At 44.5% G+C, this 19,803-nt stretch overlaps 1 protein-coding gene across 2 annotated transcripts in view; it reads left to right on the top strand.

Annotated features, from left to right (window-relative positions):
* The window catches only part of LOC132407342 (dynamin-1-like), a 234,281-nt gene that overhangs the window by 58,596 nt on the left and 155,882 nt on the right, over window positions 1-19,803 (top strand). For both annotated transcript variants that reach the window (XM_059993691.1, XM_059993693.1), the window contains exon 2: window positions 11,979-12,052. In XM_059993691.1, coding sequence (XP_059849674.1) covers window positions 11,979-12,052 — 74 coding nt within the window. The remainder of the gene's footprint in view (window positions 1-11,978; window positions 12,053-19,803) is intronic.

The following is a 19,803-nucleotide window of genomic DNA, read 5'->3' as shown; positions in this document are numbered from 1 at the left end:
GAGACCTTTCTTCAGGACTGCAACAGTGGCCTCAAACAGCAATTGTAACGAAGGCCATGATATCTACTGCGGCAGCTTAAATCAGCACAATACACTAGGATTTTAATCTGTATAAAACTGGTGACATTGATGGGGCCTAATTTGGAGTATTGTGTGTAGTTTTGGTCATCTACCTACAGGAAAGATGTAAATAAGGTTGAAAGAGTACAAAAGAAATTGACAAGGATGTTGCCAGGACTGGAGGACCTGACTTATAAGGGAAGATTGAATAGGTTAGAACTTCATTTCTTGGAATGTAGAAGATTGAGAGGAGAATTGATAGAAGTACACAGATTGTGAGGAGTATAGACAGGGAAAATACAAACAGGATTTTTCCACTGAGTGGTGGGTCTGCAACTGGAGGTGAAGAGTGAAAAATTTAGGGGAACATGAGGGGAAACTTCTTCACTCAGAGGGTAGTGTGAGTGTGGAATGAACTGCCAGCACAAATGGTGTATGTAAGCTTGATTTCAGTGTTTTAAGTGAAGTTTAGATAGGTACATGGATGGTAGGGATATGGACGGCTATGATCCCATTGCAGGTCGACAGGAGTGGGTAATTTAAGTGGTTCAGCATGGACTAGATGGGCTGAAGGGCCTGTTTTCATGTTGTACTTTTCCATGACTCTATAAAGACTGGCAAACCAAATGAGTGCTAAAAGGATGAAAATAATTCTTGATAGAAGAATTATCTAGGTCAGTATATGATGAAGAACTGCTGCAGGTTATTTTAGATTTGGTATTATATGAAATATGTAATGAAAAAAGTTAATTGATGAGCTGGCATTAAAAAGCTGTTAGGGTACAGCAATCACATGATAGAATTTTACATCAAGATTAAAAGTCGTATAGTCTAATCTGGGACCATATTCTTAAATCTGAATTAAGCAGACTATGAAAGCAGAGGCTATGAGCTGGTTGTAGACTGAGAAATGACAGTAAGAGGGGTGTCAGTAAATCAGCTTATTTAAGGGTAATATGGAGTGCTATCCCCTTTGCCAATAAACTGGGAAACCACTTCCCACACCTTGGAGCCCCTCTCAGTGAAGCAAATGTCCATGATTAAATTCATCATTACCTTCAATATGCCAACACAGGCTTGGAATGATTGGGGGAAAGGGTGTCTGAAGATTCAGATTAAGACCGTGGTTTGCCAGGTAGCAGTGATCACTGTTCTTCTTCAAACTTCCATACTACTTACAACAGACACCTCAATGTGTCAGGGAAAATACCACCCACACTATCTCTGCAAAAATCCTTTAAACCAGGGGTTCCCAACCTTTTTATGCCATGGAGGTGGCATCCGTTAGTCTCACGAGACCATGGATTTGCACCTGGAATGGTTTTGAGGGCGCAGGCCTGGGCAGGGTTGTATGGGAGACCGGCAGTTGCCCATGCAGCAAGTCTCCCCTCGCCACGCCACTGATGTTGTCCAAGGGAAGGGTAAGGGCCGATATAGCTTGGCACCGGTGTCATCACAGGAATTGCCAGAATGAGGTTGAAGGCAATGTCAGAGTGCCTTAGGGCATAAAGTTTCTCTCTATGCTGATGACTTATTACTCTTTCTTTCAAATCCGTCTACATCCTTACCTCTAATGTTTTCACTTCTTGACCAGTTTAGCCAGATCTCTGGCTATAAACTTAATTTACATAAGAGTGAACTTCTCCCAATTAATAAAGAAGCACAAGAACTAACATTTCATGATCTCCCTTTTAAAGTAGTCCATAATCAATTTACTTATCTTGGAATTACAGTCACAAGGAAGTTTAAAGATCTCTTTCGTGAAAACTTTGCCAATCTTTCATATGCTATAAAACAGAGTCTGGTACAATGGTCACCTCTATCTATGTCTTTGGTAGGTCGTATTAATGTTGTTAAAATGTATGTTCTCCCCAAATTTTTATACCTATTTCAATCTATCCCAATTTTTATTCCTAAATCTTTTTTTGATTCCTTAGACTCTATTATTTTGTCATATCTGTGGCAGAATAAGCGCGCTAGAATTAATAAAATCCATCTCCAAAAATCTAAAAAAGAGGGTGGCATGGCTTTACCTAACTTTCGTTTATATTATTGGGCAGCTAATATACGTTGTGCTACCTTCTGGTCTTTCTTCCACGGCCAACCCGAGTGCCCTAACTGGGTGGCGATGGAGCTGAGCTCCACTAAAGAATTATCTATCTCTGCACTTCTTGGCTCTGCACTCCCTAGTAGTCTGCCCAGATTAATAGCTAATCCTCTTGTTAGACACACTTTGCGTATATGGGCTCAGATCAGGAAATGCTATGGTTTCCAGGGGTTTTCCTTTTCCAGCCCTATTGCTCATAATCACCTTTTTTTACCTACTACATATGATTCAGCATTCCAAGTTTGGTATAGGAAGGGCATTGGACATTTTGAAGATCTTTTCATTGATAATCGCTTCGCTTCTTTTCAGCAGCTCTCTGTTAAGTTCAATCTGCCCAATGCTCATTTTTTCAGATATCTCCAAATCCGACACTTTATTGCTCCTTTAATTCCTAACTTTCCTGAAATGCCTGCGAAAAATGCTATGGACCTATTTCTTTCCATGAATCCACTAGGCAAAGGCTTAATATCAATCATCCGAGATAAACTAGCAGCCTTACGACGGGCCCCCATGGATAAAATCAAAATGGCCTGGGAGCAGGATTTAAATATCTCCTTATCTGAGGAGAGCTGGGATTCAGTTCTCAAATCGGTTAACTCAACCTCTCTTTGTGCTCGCCACTGCCTTTTACAGTTTAAGATTGTTCATAGAGCCCATTTGTCTAAATCTAAACTATCTCGATTCTACCCTAGCATTAGTCCACTTAGTGATAAATGCAAGAGGGGCGTGGCCTCTCTCATCCATATGTACTGGTTCTGTCCTAGCTTGGAGAAATTCTGGAAAGATGTCTTCACTACGTTATCGTGTATTCTGAATCAGCACCTAGAACCAAACCCCTTAATTGCTCTGTTCGGTTTTTGGGGCGAGACAGATTTATGTCTGGGTCCGACCAAATGCCGAATATTATCCTTTGCCCCTCTCCTGGCTAGACGCTTGATCCTCCTCAGATGGAGAGATGTTGCCCCGCCCACTCATGCTCAATGGCTTAACGACATCATGGCCTGTCTGGACCTCGAAAAAATTCATTATTCAGTTCTCAATTCGGATCTAAAGTTCCATAAGGTCTGGGGACCTTTTATCGAGTACTTTCATATCCTTCCTCTTGACTAGGATTTTTTTTTCTTTTCGGTCCCTTGCTTTCAGCTCCTTTTTTTTCTGGTAGAAGGCATTATTACCCTCTGTTCCTGAGTGTATTCACAGTCTGGGAGTTTGGCTGTCCTGACTTATACTCTCTATATTGTGTTGTGGTTGGTCTGGAGTTGCTGTTGTTTTTTTTCTTGTGTTGTGGGGCTTCGGGAGGACACTAAGCTTACTTGTCTTTAATTCAGGTGCTTTTTTTTTGCTAAATTCTCTGCCTTTGTAGCATATTGTTATTGTATGCTTAATTTTGCACTGTTTTAATGTTCCTCATTGGGATTTGGGGTTTTTAATTTGTAAAATGTTTTGAAAAACTAATAAAAAAAAAGAAAAAAAAAGAGTGCCTTAGGGACTCCAGCTCCGGATTTGTCCTCAGGGTTTACTCCCGAAGCCTTTCCTGAGAGTGGGAATGGCTGCAAGGCAGTGGAGGTTTGAAATCAGAGTATTCCCTCTCTTAGGTGGACTGCTTTCCCAGGCTGACGAGCTCCATCTACCTTATGCCATGGATCCCTACCATTAGCTGAGGGAACTCCTACTTTAAACTCACTGGAACTAGCTGTCCTCACCCAACTCATATGCACCTAAGCATACAAATGAGTTCCCATAATATTATTAAATTCAGAAGTTTGATATATGTATGTATTTTATTAGTACATAGTATGTCAGACTTTTGAATTTAACAATATTATAGGACAACTAGTTTCCCCTCTCTCTCTTCAGTAGCTGATCTTTCGTAAGTCCTGTGTGTTCAGCCTTGATATGGTAAATGTGTCTCTACAGAAAAAGGAATGTAGTGCTTTCCTGGCATATTTGAAGAATAAATTCTTCTCGGGCTTCCAGCCGGGTGGATACAAGTGTCAGTTATAGCTGTTTAGATGACAAACTCTGCCATGGATGAGAAGAAATCAAATCACAAACAAGAGAAAATCTGCAGATGCTGGATACACAAGCAACGTGTGTTGCATGAACGGGAAGAATTTATTCATACCTCTACAGCATTGTAATGTGCCATTCATTACAATACAGTCGAGGTATGTTAACCGTATCAAGTAATTTTAGATATTTTCTGGCTTGTAGACAAAATCAACCTGGGGATAATTGTAACCATGGAATCTATCCATTACCCAGGGCCTGAGTTAGCAAAAGCAACATCAGTGCCCTCTACTTGGCCAAACATCCCCAGCGCTGACACCCTTGTTAAGCTCGGTTGGCTCCTTTAGGCCAGTCATGTTGCTTGTGTGAAATATTCCTGAAATGGTTGCTTTACTCTGAGGTTTATCACAGAGAAAGATTAGGAAGCAGACCCGGTTTCCTCCCACATTCCGATGACGTATGGGTTAGCAGGTTAATTGGTCACACGAGTGTGATTGGGCTCATTAGGCCAGAAGAGACTGTTACCGTACAATATCTCTAAATACAATAAAGATTCAACAAGGTGCTCAAAGCCTCCTTAAGAAAATGTGACAACTGGACCATGTCTCCCCAGAGCGGAGGAACACTGCAGATGACATTGAGAATAGTGCGTCCATTCATCAGAAACCAGTGTAAATGACTGAAAGAACACACTGTATTCTGCAATACAGAAGAATGAGGGGTGACCTCACTGAAACCTGTCGAATGTTGAAAGCCCTCAATACAGTGGATGTGGGAAGGATGTTCCCGATTGTGGTGAAGTCTAAGACCAGAGGACACAGCCTCAGAATGGAAGGGCACCCTTTTAGAATAGAGATGATGAATTTCTTTAGCCGGAGAGTGGTGAATTTGTGGAATTTATTGCCACAGGTGGCTGCGGAGGCCAAGTCAGTGGGTATATTAAAGGCAGAGCTTGATAGGTTCTTGATAAGTCAGAGCATGAAGGGATACGGGGCGCGGGTGTGAGATTGGGGTTGAGAGGGAACATGAATCAGCCATGATGAAATGGTGGAACAGAACTGATGGGCCAAATGGCCTAATTCTGCTCCTATACCTTATGGTCAATAGCACACAGGCTCACAAAATGCCCTCCTGCACCATTTCTGGAAGAGCTTTCACCTCCCTCTTTTTGTTAGTTACTTTGGAACCCAGAAAACCAGAGAGGAAGCAAGTCATCCTCCACTCTTGCCTAAGAAGATGAAGACAAGTAACATGGGTGTGGAGCCTATGAAGCAGTGGATTACTGCAGGGTTGGTGCTGGGCCCAGCTGTTTCACCAGTAGCAGTGGTTTGGATAGTGAGATCCAGTACATAGGTACATAGGCTGATGGCATTATGCTAGAAGAGTTGACTGTGAGGAGGATGCAGAGGGACGGGGAATCAGATAGCTAGCTGCATGTATATGGACGTGGCAGATAGAAAGATAATATAGAAAAATGTTATGTCATCTACATTGGCAGGAAAAAAGATAGAAAGGCTGAGTATTTTTTCAAATGGTATGAGATTGAAAGGTGTTGCCTAGGTATCAGTTTACATGAATCATGCAAGTTAAATTGCAAGTTCAGCAAAAAAGTTAGAAAGACAAATGCTATGAATGCCTCCATTGTGAAATGATTTGAGAGCAAGAGTATAGACATCTTGCTCCAATTATATAAACCCACAGCGAGATAACATCTGGAATATTGTGTATGGTTCTGGCTGGCTACCAAGGGAGGACGAATTTGTGAAAGAGGGTGTAACAGAGGTTTCTCGGAATATGTGATTGTCCATTGATGAGAGGTTGAGCAGACTAGGCCAATGCAGTCTCGACTATTAAAGACTGAAAGGTGATGTCATTGAAAATTGTTAAAATTCTCAGGGGGGTATAAAGTAGTCACTGTGTTGGTGTTTCTGTTGGCTGAGATAAATAGAATTGGGTCACACAATCTCACAATAAGGGGTCAGTCAGTCAGTCATAGGGTTATTGAGTAGTGTAGCACAGAAACAGGCCTTTCTGCCCAACTAGTTCATCCACCCTGCCTACCCCAGTTGCCTGCATTCAGCCCATAACTGTCTAAGCCCCTCCACTCCATGTACCTATCCAAGTGTCTCTTTATTGTTGTGCTTGTACCTGCCTCAATCACATTCAGGGCAAAGAAAAGGTGATGGGGAAATCTCTTCATCTGGGAGTGCTGAAGCATTCGAATTCTCCTGATTAAGTTCTCATGTTCATGAATTATGCGTTAATTTCATTTTATTCCCCCCACGTTCCCACCAATTCCTCCATGGATTCTACTGCTCACGCTGGGGTCGAGTTACAGTGACCTGTCAGCCCACACACCATTGGTATGTGGGAGGGAGTCGGAGCAGCTGGCAATCTCCTGTGTCGTAGGAGGTATGTACAACCCCCAGCTGGGCGGTGTTGAAGGTGGGTCACTGGAGCCATCAACAGCAGCTCTTACAGGCTGTGCCTGTCTGGCATTGGTGCACAAGGACAGCAGGCCTTTAATAATAAACACAAGAGATTCTGCAGCTGCTGGAAATTATTTATTTATTTAGAGATGCAGTGCGAATAGGCCCCTCTGGTCCTTTGAGCTGCACCGCATAGCAACCCCGACAACTCCCAATTTAATCCTAACCTAATCACAGGATAATTTACAATGACCAATTAAGCTGCTCGCTGGTACGTCTTTGGACTGTGGGAGGAAACCAGAGCACCTGGAGGAAACCCCCATGTTCCATAAGGGGGGTGGCATGCAGACTCTTTACATAGGATGCTGGGACTGAACTTTGAACTCTGAACTCTGGTCATCGAGCTGTAGTAGTATTGTGCTAACTGCTATACTACCGTGAAATCTAGACTAAAACACAAAATACTGGATGAACACAGCAAGTTAGGCGACAGCTATGGAAAGAAATGAAGAGGTAACATTTCAGGCTGAGGCCTTTCATCGGGATTGGAAAGGAAGGGGGAAGAAGCCAGAATGTGAAGGTGGGGGGATGGAGGGGACAAGTACAAGTTGCTGGTGATTGGTGAAACCAGGAGAGGGGTTGTGAGAAGCCGGGAGGAGATAGGGAGAAATGTAAAGTCTGAAGAAGAAAGAATCAATAGGAAAGGAGAGTGGACCATGGGAGAAAGGGTAGGACGAGGGGCACTAGAGGGAAATGATGGGCAGGTGAGGAGAAGAAAAGGGTAAAAGGGGAGCCAGAATGGAAAAAGGAGAAAAGGAGGAGGGGGAGAAATTACCAGAAGTTTAAAAATAAATCGATGTTCATTCCCTCAGGTTGTAGGCCTTTTAATAATGTGAATGTTCCTGGAGGGAGTAAAACGAGCACTCAGGCTCAAAGTTCAAAGTGCATGTATCATCAAAAGACATACAGTACATAGTATAATGAGATTCAAACTCTGGCAAACATTTACAGCAGAGAGAAATGCAATACAATTTTAAGAAAAGTTATATGTAAACAGATCAAGACTAACTAAATAACCGATGTGTAAAAGAAGACAGACTGTGTAAATAAAAAATAATAACTGAGAATGAGGTGTACAGGGTCCTTGAAAGTGAGTTCTAGGTTGCAGTCAGTTCGGAGTAGTGATTGGAATTTTCCATGGTGATTCAAGAGGTTCCTGAACCCAGTGATGTGGGACCTTAGGCTCCTGTACCTCCTGCCCGATGGTAGTAGTGAGAAGAGGACACGGCCTGGATGGTGGGGGTCTTCGATGGTGGATGCTGCGTTCCTGCGGCAGCTCAGCCAATCTAGGGGTAGGGCTGGTGGACAAGATTGCCCGATGTCTGGGAACGGGGGTGGGATATGCCTGGTTGAGTTGCCTGCTAGCTCTGGTTGCCAGAACCACCAGAAGCATGGGTTGATTTGCTGGAATAAGATGCCAGTTTGAATGTTGGTTTATGACAGGGAGATGAGTAAACCCTGGAATCTTTTCTCCTGGGCTATTGCTAGTCACGAGTCTTTGCAATTAAACTATTTCTGCAAATTAGTTTTGGCAGCTGTTGTTACAATGTGTGATGTAATATCGTCCCTTGTTAGAGCTTTAAAGGCAGGGCCCCTGCTATATTGCTAACCAACCCAGAGGCCTGTAGCTGGATCTTGTCATCTGTTGCTATGGTGATAGAGAATGGGTGCGTGACATTGGTTCCCTTTCTGCCTGGTGAAATAGCATCAACCAATCACATGTACCTGAATGATAGTGATTAACCTGGATAGTCTTGGACTTCTCTGTTGCGATTTGGATAACCCACATTCAGCATGGGGTTAATAATCTTACACACAAAGCTCCTGAACTTGCACGTGCAGAGATTATGTGTTAGTTCCAACTGTTTAACTCATTGGACTGGTGAGTCTGAGGATCCATCACAACAAAATAAACTCTCTATACAGCACAATGGCTGACTGTGAGCAATTTAGGCCCTATATCTAAGGCAGGATATGCTGGTATTGGAGATGGTCCAGGGGAGGTTTATAAGAATTATCCCAGGAATGAAAGGGTTAATGTACCAGAAGTGTTTGATGGATCTGGCCCTGTACTAACTGGAATTTAGAAAAATAGAGGAGGGGAAGGGGCAGTCTCTCACTGAAATTTACTAAATATTGAAAGGCCTGATAGAGTGGACATGGAGAGGACGTTTCCAATAATGGGGAGTCTTGGACTGGAGGGCACAGGCTCAGGATAGAAGAACATCCATTTATAACAGAGATGAGGAGGAATCTGTGGAATTTGTTGCCACAGATGCTGTACAGGCCAAGTAATTGGGTATATTTAAAGCAGAGGTTGATACAGTAGGTTCTGGACTAGTAAAGACTTTGAAGCTTACACACAGAAGGCAGGAGAATGGGGTTGAGAGGGAAAATAAATCAGCCATGATGGAATGGCAGAGCAGACTGGATGGACTGAATGGCCTAATTCTGCTCCTATGTATTATGGTCTGCACAGGACTTCCTGTTCCTCGGCATTTACCTCCTGGAGGCAGTGTTACACCTATATAGGACCCTGGTCAGACCCCACTTGGAGTACTGTGCTCAGTTCTGGTCACCTCACTATAGGAAGGATATGGAAACTATAGAAAGGTTGCAGAGGAGATTTACAAGGATGTTGCCTGGATTGGGGAGCATGCCTTATGAGAATAGGTTGAGTGAACCCGGCCTTTTCTCCTTGGAGCGACGGAGGATGAGAGGTGACCTGATAGAGGTGTATGAGGTAATGAGAGGCATTGATCATGTGGTTAGTCAGAGCCTTTTTCCCAGAGATGAAATGGCTAAAACAGGAGGGCACAGTTTTAAGATGCTTGGAAGTAGGTACAGAGGAGATGTCAGGGGTAAGTTTTTTATGCAGAGAATGGTGAATGCGTGGAACGGGCTGGCGGTGACGGTGGTGGAGGCGGACACAATAGGGTCTTTCAAGAGGCTGTTGGATAGGTACATGGAGCTTAGAAAAATAGTGGGCTATGGGTAACCCTACGTAATTTCTAAGGTAGGACCATGTTTGGCACAGCATTATGTGCTGAAGGGCCTGTATTGTGCTGTAGGTTTTCTGTGTTTCTACTTACCTGAAGACATTGGTCATTGAAATCTATCTAGGCATTGTTAGAACGTACAGAGTCAAGTCTGGGTAGAGAGAAAAAGCACAGTGCCAGTTCTTAATCCAGCTCCTCCCTGCCATATTCTTTGGAAAATAAAAAAATTATAACATGTTGGTCAGAAAATTTGCTCTGACAAATTGTCAAAGATCAGTCAGTTGGTGTGCAAAAATCATACGTGCAGTGAATGGCATCATTTGTGTGAACAACCAGCACGACCTAAGGATGTGCTGGGGGCAGACTGTGAGTGTCACCACACATTCTGACGCCAGCCATGCCCAGCAGAAGAACAAAGAACACAACAAGGAAGAAAGTAACGACAGCAAAACAAGCCCTATTCCTCCCTCCCGCCATTGCTCTGTGTGACAAGCAGCGTGAGGGTGGCGATGTGGCAATTGGATGAGGAGTTTGAATACTCTCAGCCTGAGCTGGCATTTCTGGAGATTTCATCACTTGGCTTAATACCTTGGTTAGTCAAAGAGCACAGACTTAATTTTTTCTTTCAGGACAACATTTTTGAAAAGCAAAATAAAAACAGCAGATGCTAGAAATCTGAACCCAAAACTGAAAATATTGAAACCGCTCTGCAAGTCAGGCAGCTTGTGCAGTGAGGGAAATGGGGTTAATGCTTGACATCAGTGACGAAGGCCCGATGAAGATGGTGCCACCATTTGTACACTAACAACTGACACATCTGTCTCCTGCACCACAATGATTCTTTGATGTCTCTTCCATTGCAGTAGTAATCTCACAAGCCATTCCAAATGTGAATTCCAGTTCTGTGAGGAGCCCGAGTCTGCTCGTTGGCAAGGCCATATGCATATCAATCTTAAAATGTGCGTTCCAACAGCATTCCAAAGTTACTCTGTCAGATTCTTTAAATCAACAATGAAGCCACTGATTCTTGGGAGTTGCTTGCAGGTAATTTTCAAGAACTGAAAGCATTAGGTTAAAATAGCTCTGCATTATTACAACAGTGTTGTTGAATGGGGCATTGATTAGCCTGTGTGAGCCACTGGCAGTTTAGCTGATGTGGCCTTTTCTCGTTCCAAAGTAGCTTTTGTTATTGTTCTATGACATGACCTTTCTAATCTTAAACAAGAGAAAATCAGCAAATGCTGGAAATCCAAGTGACACACACAAAATGCTGGATGAGATGGCCCCAAAACATTGACTATGCCTTTCTTCCATAGATGCTGCCCAGCCTGCTGATATCCTCCTGCATTTTGTGCATGTTCCCTATCTCTGTAATCTTGTTGGCTTAGTGGGGTGGATCTGGACAACAGTTCACAGACCTGGAAAAGTTGACTGTTTCCCTTTCCATGGATGTTGCCTGACATTAAATTTTACCAGAATCTTCTTGTTCTGTTCCATCTCTTCCAAACGGGTACTAAATATTTCCTGCAGCTCTGAGACCCCCAGCTTGTGTTTGGCTTACAATTTGCATAATCTTCTCTTTGCCTGTCACTGGACTTGCTGTACTCTTAACTCCACCCATTTTCAATTTCTCTGGATAAGACCCCTTCTCACATTCTGATTGCCAGTGCAGAGTCTGTCTGTGTTTGTAACCTCTTGGGTGAGAAGCTGAACAAATTGAATACCCACAGTACCACATTGCCGTTTCATCTAAGAGCTTCTCCAGACTAATTAGCAAGCTTCCACAACCCAGACAGGAACCAATCATACACTCAGTGGCCACAGTTTAGCTACACCTGTACACCTGTTTGTTAATGTAAATAGCTAATCAGCCAATCGTGTGGCAGCAACTCACTGCCTAAAAGCATGCAGACACGGTCAAGGTTCCATTGTTGTTCAGACTACAGACCAAATTCTGTTGTCTTAAGAATGTTGCACAGAGTGTATCTTCCACATTCTCAGACATTTCAACTATTTGAACAGAGTTGTCGCTGAGCGGAATCGCTTCAATTATTTGGTTTGGTGATTTATCCAAAACCATACTCAGACTTCCTTTACTGCTGGCAAAATCAGTTATTTTGATTTTTTCCTATTTGATAAAATTTCCTGTGGAAATCAAAGCAAAGGATCTCATACTTTAAACGTCCTTTCCCCTTCTGGTTGGTTAATAGTCTCAAACCATTGTCCGGTCTGGAATGATATGGCTGATTTTTCTTGCTATCTGTGGCCTCCTGTAGGAATCAATATTTATTTGTGTCCATTTTTTGATTTCAGGGACTTCCTTCCTCGTGGATCTGGCATCGTCACTCGGAGACCACTCGTTCTTCAGCTGATCAACGCACCAACAGGTAGGAAGCTTTGGCTCATGGGCAGTGATAACTCTCTCCTTGCTTCATTCTCTCTTCTGCCCACAGTGTCCCACTGGATTCCCTCATCACAGGTTAAATGGTAACGATGTTAAAAGATAGCATATTAAATAAAATGCAGAGACATGAAGCATCAGAAACAAAAAGATGCTCTCTTGAAAAGGTCTACATTTGACACTTGGCTTGGTACTTGAGTATATTCAAATCCCTTTCTACACCAGTGATCCCCAATCTCTCCCCATTTAAGGAAGGCACTGCATTGTGATGGTCCTAGTGAAGTGGATGCCTCCACAGTTACCAATCTACCATAAATCAGCCAAATCACTTAGCTTGTTTACATTGTCCCAAAGCCTCTCTGCATCCTCACAACTTGTGATCCCAATCAGTTGCCACCAGCAACCTCAAGAATTATTGCACATTCTCTCATCCAATTCACTGATATACTTTCAGTGGCCACTTTATTAGATACACCTGCTCGTTAATGCAAATATCTTATCAGCCAATCATGTGGCAGCAACTGAATGCATTAAAGCACGCAGACAAGGTCAAGAGGTTCACTTGTTGTTGAGGGAGGCCTAACATCAGAATGGGGAGGAAATGTGATCTAAGTGACTTTAAATGTGGGAATTTGTTGATGCCAGATGGGGTAGTTTGAGTATCTCAGAAACTGCTGATCTCCTGGGATTTTCACGCACAACAGTCTCTAGTGTTTAAGGAGGACGATGCGAAAGATAGAAAAACATCCAGTGATAGCAACCCTGTGGACAAAAATGCCTTGTTAATGAGAGAGGTCACAGGGAAAAGGCCAGACTGGTTCAAGCTGACAGGAAAATGACAGTAACTCAAATAACCACACATTATAGCAGTGGCATGCAGAAAAGCATTGTTGAATGCACAATACGCCAAACCTTGAAGTGGGTCAGTTACAGAAACCGAAGACCACACCAGGTTCCTCTCCTCTAGCTACAGAAGTGGCCTTGTTGTGAACAGCTTGGACCAAAAGCTCATCTTGACCGTATCCTACTGATCCCCTGCTGCCACTCTGTGTATTCCTGTTGTTTCCTATCCTTCAAATTATTTTCAGTCCATGTCTGTATACTGCCCCCAACTGCTTAGTTTTGTGCACTAATCCCTTATTTCCTCCTGACTGAACTCCAGAAGATTTGTTCTACACAATTTCCTTTTGCAAAATCTATTTTGACTTTGGCTAATCCTGTTGTTATTTTCCAGGTGCCTCTTTATTTCATCATTTGTAATAGGCACTTGCAATTTCCTTGCTGCTGTTTGGCTAACTAGTCACCGGTTTCCTGTTCCCCCCCCCCCCCACTCCTTTTTCAACTAGCTAGATGACCATTGCTGCCCTCCATTTTGCAAGAACTGTTCTATAATCTGTAAGATTTCTGAAAACAGCAGCCAATGCATCCACTCTTATAACTCTAGACTGCAGGGCTATCAGACTCTGGGCATTTCAGGGCTCTCAGATCCATTGATTTCTCTGGCAATATTTTGTTCCTAACCCTAATTTCTTCCTATTCCTGCTTTTTATTAGTTTGTTGGATTCTTTGCATTTCTGGGAAGTGATTTGCATCCTTTTGGTGAAGCATGAATCAAAATGTTTGTTGAATTACTATTAGATTTCTTTGTTCTTGATTATTTGCTCCAATTTAGAAGAAAGATGGTGGGGTGGGGGGGGGCCTCATTGAAACCTACTGAATATTAAAAGGTCTGACGAGAGTGGTTTTGGAGAGGATGTTTCCTATAGTCGGGTAGTCTAGGACACAGCCTCTGAATGGGAGGACGTCCATTTAGAATGGAGATGAGGAAGAGTTAATTTAGCTAGAGGGTGGTGAATCTGTGGAATTCATTGCCACAAATGGCTTTAGAGGCCAGGTTCTTGGGCATATTTAAGGTAGAGGTTGATAGGTTGTTGACTAGTCAGGGTGTGAAATGTTACGGCGAGAAGGCAGGTGAATGGCATTGGAAGGGAAATGCATCAGCTGTGATGAAATGGCAGAGCAGACTCGATAGCCAAGTGGCCTAATTCTGAGCCTGTGTCTTATGGACTTAGAAATTCTCCTGTCCTGATTGTGTGAGGCCTAGATTTGCGATGGAAGAAAGGTCATTGATGAAGGAGCTAAAAATGGTTGGACTGAAACTCCTGCAGTGATCTTCCTGTTCTGGGATAATTGACCTCCAACTACAACTACCTGCCCAAGTGCACAGCATGACCCCAGCCACTGGAGTAGTTCCCCTGGACATCTTTTCACTTCAGATTTATCAGGGCTCCTTGATGGCTCACTTGGTCGATTGTAAGCATGGTGTCAAGAGCAGACCTTCTCACCTCAGCTCTGGAATATGGGTTTTCAGTTTATGCTTGGATCAAGGGTGTGATGAGACCTGGAGCAGTGGGGTCCTGGCCAAGCCTAAACTTGGGATCAGGGAAGTTTATTCCCATTAGAGAGTAAGTTCTGCTTTATGGCAGTGTTGACAACGCTTTCCATCTCTCTGCTGAGGACTGAGAGTAGACAGGAAGGAAACAAGAGGAAGTCCACAGATGCTGGAAACCCAAGCAACACACACAAAATGCTGGAGGAACTCAGCAGGCCAGGCAGCATCAATGGAGAAGAGTACAATCGACATTCCCAGTGCTGGTGAAGGTTGTCAGCCTGAAATGTCGACGGTACTCTTTCCCATAGATGCTGCCTGGCCTGCTGAGTTCCTCCAGCATTTTGTGTAGAAGGAAGGAGGTTGATCCAGGTTGTAAGTGCTTCAGACTTGTCTCTGCAATCACATCTCATCATTGGTGAGGACTGGGATGTGCTTGGAACCTCCTCCTCCAGTTCCCATTCACCGTTCATGACAAAATGTGACAGCGCTGCAGAGCCCTGACCTGAAGCTGTGAAATGCTTGGCTCTGTCTATCATGTACTGCTTCTGTAGTGTGTACCTGTGGTCCTCTATTACATCTTCAATGGACTGGCTCCTCACTTTTAAAGGTTAATTATGAGCTTTATTTATAATATGTACTGCACATGGAAACATAGAGTGAAATGTGTTGTTTCACCAGCACAGTCCGAGGATGAGCTGCAAGTGTTGCCACGCTTCCAGCACCAACATTAGCGCGGCCAAAATTTAATCCAAACCCCTGCGTATTTGGAACAGGGGAGGTAACTGGGGCACCTGGAGGAAATCCACAAGGTCATGGGGAGAACGTACAAACTCTTTACAGACAGCAGTGGGAATGAAAATAATACATAGGAGCTGAATTAGGCCATTCTGCATCGCCATTCCATCGTGGCTGATATATTATCCCAATCAACCTTCTCCCCGTAACCTTTGATGCCTTGACTAATCAAGAACCTATCAACTTCACTTTAAATGTACACAGTTACTTGGCCTCCACAGCCTTCTGTGTCCAGCCACAGTGGACAGTCAAGCAGTGCACTAACCACTACACTGCAGTGTTCCCACCCCCGTGCTGTCACTTCTGCACTCCTCAATGATCCACACCGGACCCTCTGGTCTGATTATAGTGAAAGGGCCAGGGATATCCTGGAGGTTGTGGTCTGTGGTGCTCTGCTGATTGTCCGCAGAGCCTCGAGGAAGTCCAGATTTGAACTGCAAGATCTGTTCCGAGTCTCTCCACTTAAGCTGAGTGCACACAACGTGACGCTGTGAAGTCTGGGCTTTGTGTGGCGGTCACCAACGCTGTCATAGACAGTTGTGTCTAGCACAGACAGATTGGTGAGGTCAAAGTCAAATACCTTTATCCCTGATGTTGGCTCACTCACGGGACTCGGACTTTCTGACCCCCACTAGGTTGACTTGTGGTGGTGCTACTAAGACGTATCTCCTGAATGAGTGGATGTTGACCCATGAGCATATTCAGTGCTTCTTCCAAGGGGTCCTCAGTGTCGAGGAGCCCTGATTCATCGGCTAAGGGTGGATAGTAGATTCCTTCCCAGTGTTTGACCCCTGATCCTGAGACAGATAGGGGCTGGAGATGATGCTGAGAACTCCTGTGGTGAGTGTGTCCTCGCAGTGGAGCAAACTGCCATCCTGTTAAGTGTGATGCCCGTAAGGTATGTTTCAGTGTGAACAACCATGTCCGGCTCTTGCTTAATTACTCCATGTTGCTTAACCAGTCTCAGCGTGAGTTGTGAGGGAACCTTTGAGAAATTGACTGGGCCGCTGTGCCATTACTGTGACAGCTGATAGCTTGGTATGTCAGGACCTTCTCAGGGGTAGATTCTTCTTTTCTGTTTCAATGTTTTGAAAATGTTTTGTGCAAACTTGTGTTTTGCACAAGTAGGCTGCTTGCAGATCCATTTCAGAGGGCGTTTGGGAGTCAGCAACAGCAGTGGCTCTCTGAATAAGCCAAAATGAGTCACAAGGGCAATTTCCTCTCACATCCGTTCAGAAGGGTGCAAATTGGCAGGTTAATTAGCCAGTATAAATTATCCCTAGTCTGTAAGGCATTTGATGGGAATGTGGAGGGAATAAAATTAGTTAACATGGGATACCTGTAGAAATGGGTATTTGATTGTTGGCATGACACAGTGGGCTGAATGGCCTGTTTCTGTACTATATCCCTCAATGACTCTTGAGAGCACTCTGGCTAAACAAGGCTCTGTCGATCTTTAGCTGATGCCAGCCAGAATACTGCATTTTGCGGTGGGACTGCCAAAAGACCTTTCTCGTAACCAATCACAAGGAAGAGAAAATCTGCAGATGCTGGAAATCCGAGCAACACACACAAAATGCTGGAGGAACTCGGCAGGCCAGGCAGCGTCTGTGGAAAAGAGTACGGTCGATGTTTCGGGCCATCGGTTTCAGCCTGAAGCGTGGACTGTTCACTCTTCTCCATAGATGCTGCCTGGCCTGCTGCGATCCCCCTAGCTCAGAGATGGAATTGCATGTGAGCTGCTCTGCTGATCATTTAGTCCAACGTGCTGCAACATTTAAATCTGGCAAAGATGTAAGTCTGTTTCTGAGACTGTTACGTCAAAGAACTTTGCAAAATAACATACTGAATGGGAACTCAACAGGTCAGGCCTAAGAGGAGAGAAATCAAATGAATGTAGAGGTCGATAATCATTCAGTAGAATGAGAGGAGAGATGCAATATTTAAACCTTTAATATATAAAAAACATCCCTTCACTCTTTGCAAGAGGGATGTCAAAACAAAAATTGACAGAAGGAAACAGTGATATTGAAAAGACAGACTTTAAGTGGCTTCTTAAAGAAGGTGAAAAAGAGTGGTGTTGAGCAGATGAGTTAGGGAGGGATGTCCAGAGTGTAGGGGCAGTTTAAGACTGAAATTAGCAGAGAAATAGGAGTGGGACAAAGTGAAAGGAGTTATTCGGTGTGCCAGAAACAGATGCTGAGCCTGCACCTCGTCAAGTGCATTTCCAAGCAAACTGCAGGAACCCGACTGAGCCACTTGGGTATGGCTGATCAACTGAGTTTCAGTTTTGTCAGTTGTCTGTCCTGCAGGCCGGCTTCGGTGCGGCTGCAGTTGCTCTGATGCCCCTGTTCTGCTCGCTCTGACAGGCACTGTGGAGCTTCAGGGGGGATTCCATGTCAAATACGTCCTGAATAAAGGAATCTGTGCCACACTGCTCAGTGATCCTTTCTTTTCTGAGCCAGGAGACTGCGGAAGCTGCAGAACTCAGTGTGCTGAGCAACACCAGGGGCAGGAAGGGAATGCTCGATCTTTCCTCCCTGTCGATGCTGCTTGACCCCCTGAGTTCTTCCAGCAGATTTTGTGTGGATCCTTTGCGTGTTAGTGAGCTAACGCATGCAGTGAGCCAGGTGTGTGTATAGCGGTGTGCATTGTAACCTAACCCCTGTACACAAGGGGCTTTATCACCCACATTTCTGCCCCCCCACCCCCACAGCATTAGAGGGGGACTGGGGGCCTTGGTGGGCCTGCTGGAGATGAGGGAAGGTCTCTGTGGGCACGAGAGGTGCTCTTCATCCCCAATCACTGCCCGCTCCTCCAGACCAACAAGCCAGTCCAAACCAGCACCAACTCCTCACTACCCTCTGAAGCGAAATCACTCAGGCATTCCCCAGGCAGCAGACTAGGGCAATGAACTCTGACCCTGCTTGCGTTTGCAGCTTGGACATCACCCTCAGAACACATAGGGAATGCAAAGCGTTGCTAAGCAGAGAATGTTCTTTCCTGGGTAGAGGTGGAACTGTTTTCCAAACAAAGCACACATTCATATTCTTTACTCCTACATGGTGTTGTAGAGTTGGGCTCCACAGGCATTTAAAGTAATTTAGTGCCCAACAGGCAAAGGGGAATGGCTGATTGTGGACCTTGTGTGTCTTGAGACGCCGCTCCTTAGACGTGTGTGTGTGTGTGTGTGTGTGTGTGTGTGTGTGTGTGTGTGTGTGTGTGTGTGTGTGTGTGTGTGTGGGGGCGCATGCGTCCATGGTTTAAGCATAAAACCTCTGTACGTCACAGAGAACCACTAAACCAACAGGATGTTTCTGCATCTGCAGTTTTAAAGTAAATTAAACCTTTTTGTAGTTGTGTGTATGGTTTTATCAAATTGCTTTATATCCATTTTGGCTCTAAAGTCACAAATAAGGTCCCATTTAATTCAGTGGAAGTCATTTTGGGGTAGTTTATGCACACAGACTCCCAGCCGTGTACACAGCGAGTCGTGATCTTCTCCTCATACAGGTGAATTTCTTCTCCACAGTAATGTCTTCATTTCTCATTAGATCTCGGATTTATTGTAAATTCATGAATCATCCGATAACATTTCTGCGAAGGCCCTTGGGACATTTTGCTATGCTAAGGATATATTATGCTAAGGCTGATGTCTGACTGACTAGCATGGAGCTTTGTTAATGACAACAGTGAACAAATATGAAATTATTACGAACGAGAAGCAGCCACACATCCCCTTGCCCATTCAGTGCAGGAAAGCTGTGATAAGGCTGCCAGCACAGCAGAAACACTAGCCGTGGAGACACACAACAGAGAGGCCTTATCCAGTGTGAAGACACTACCCTTTTGTGCTTCCCAGTCTGGAGGAGAACTGGGCTCTCTGTCTCCCAGCACAGCTGTCCCCCGGGCCATTCAACGTGGGCCTCTGGAAGCCTCCTTCCTGAATACTCTCCACCATTTAGCTCTGCCGATTGATCAGTACTTGGAGGGGAGGGGGGTGGTGTTGCTGTCTGTCAGATGGTGGGTCTTTTTGTGTAATTGATTTGGATAACTAAGGCGACACCAGGTCCTGAAGAAAGCAGTGATTTTCTCCTCCTGAATGGGAAGACATCTGGGGAGGATGGAGCAAGCACTGTAGCCGATTCTAATTCCAGAGCCATGTTGCCAGTTCCAAGGTTAATTATACCAGCTCTATCTTTTATAAGCGATAGCTGACATTTCACCAACTTCATAACGAGGTCTGCAACAAGGCAATTTTCTTCCGGCTTCCCGCGTGGCAAAAGAGTTATCTTAGCAGCAAGGGCGAGCAGTGGTGTGATTGGGTGCACCTGGAATTTGGGAGGGGGAGGCAGGGGTCAGGTGTGTCAGTGTTGCGGTGGGGTGGGGGCAGTGGGAGAGGGGTTGGTTGGAATTGATTGGAGGGGCCGCTGATGGGGACAGCGGTGGCTGGAATTTCTGGGGGTGGTTCAGAAGGCACAGGATATATATAGTACATACCAGGGAGGAAGGGGCAGGATGACACCACTGTGGCTGACAAGAGAGTTCCA

This window comes from Hypanus sabinus, chromosome 18 (genome assembly GCF_030144855.1).
Source record: "Hypanus sabinus isolate sHypSab1 chromosome 18, sHypSab1.hap1, whole genome shotgun sequence".
Lineage (NCBI taxonomy): Eukaryota > Metazoa > Chordata > Chondrichthyes > Myliobatiformes > Dasyatidae > Hypanus > Hypanus sabinus.
This window is presented reverse-complemented; position numbering and strand designations above follow the sequence as displayed.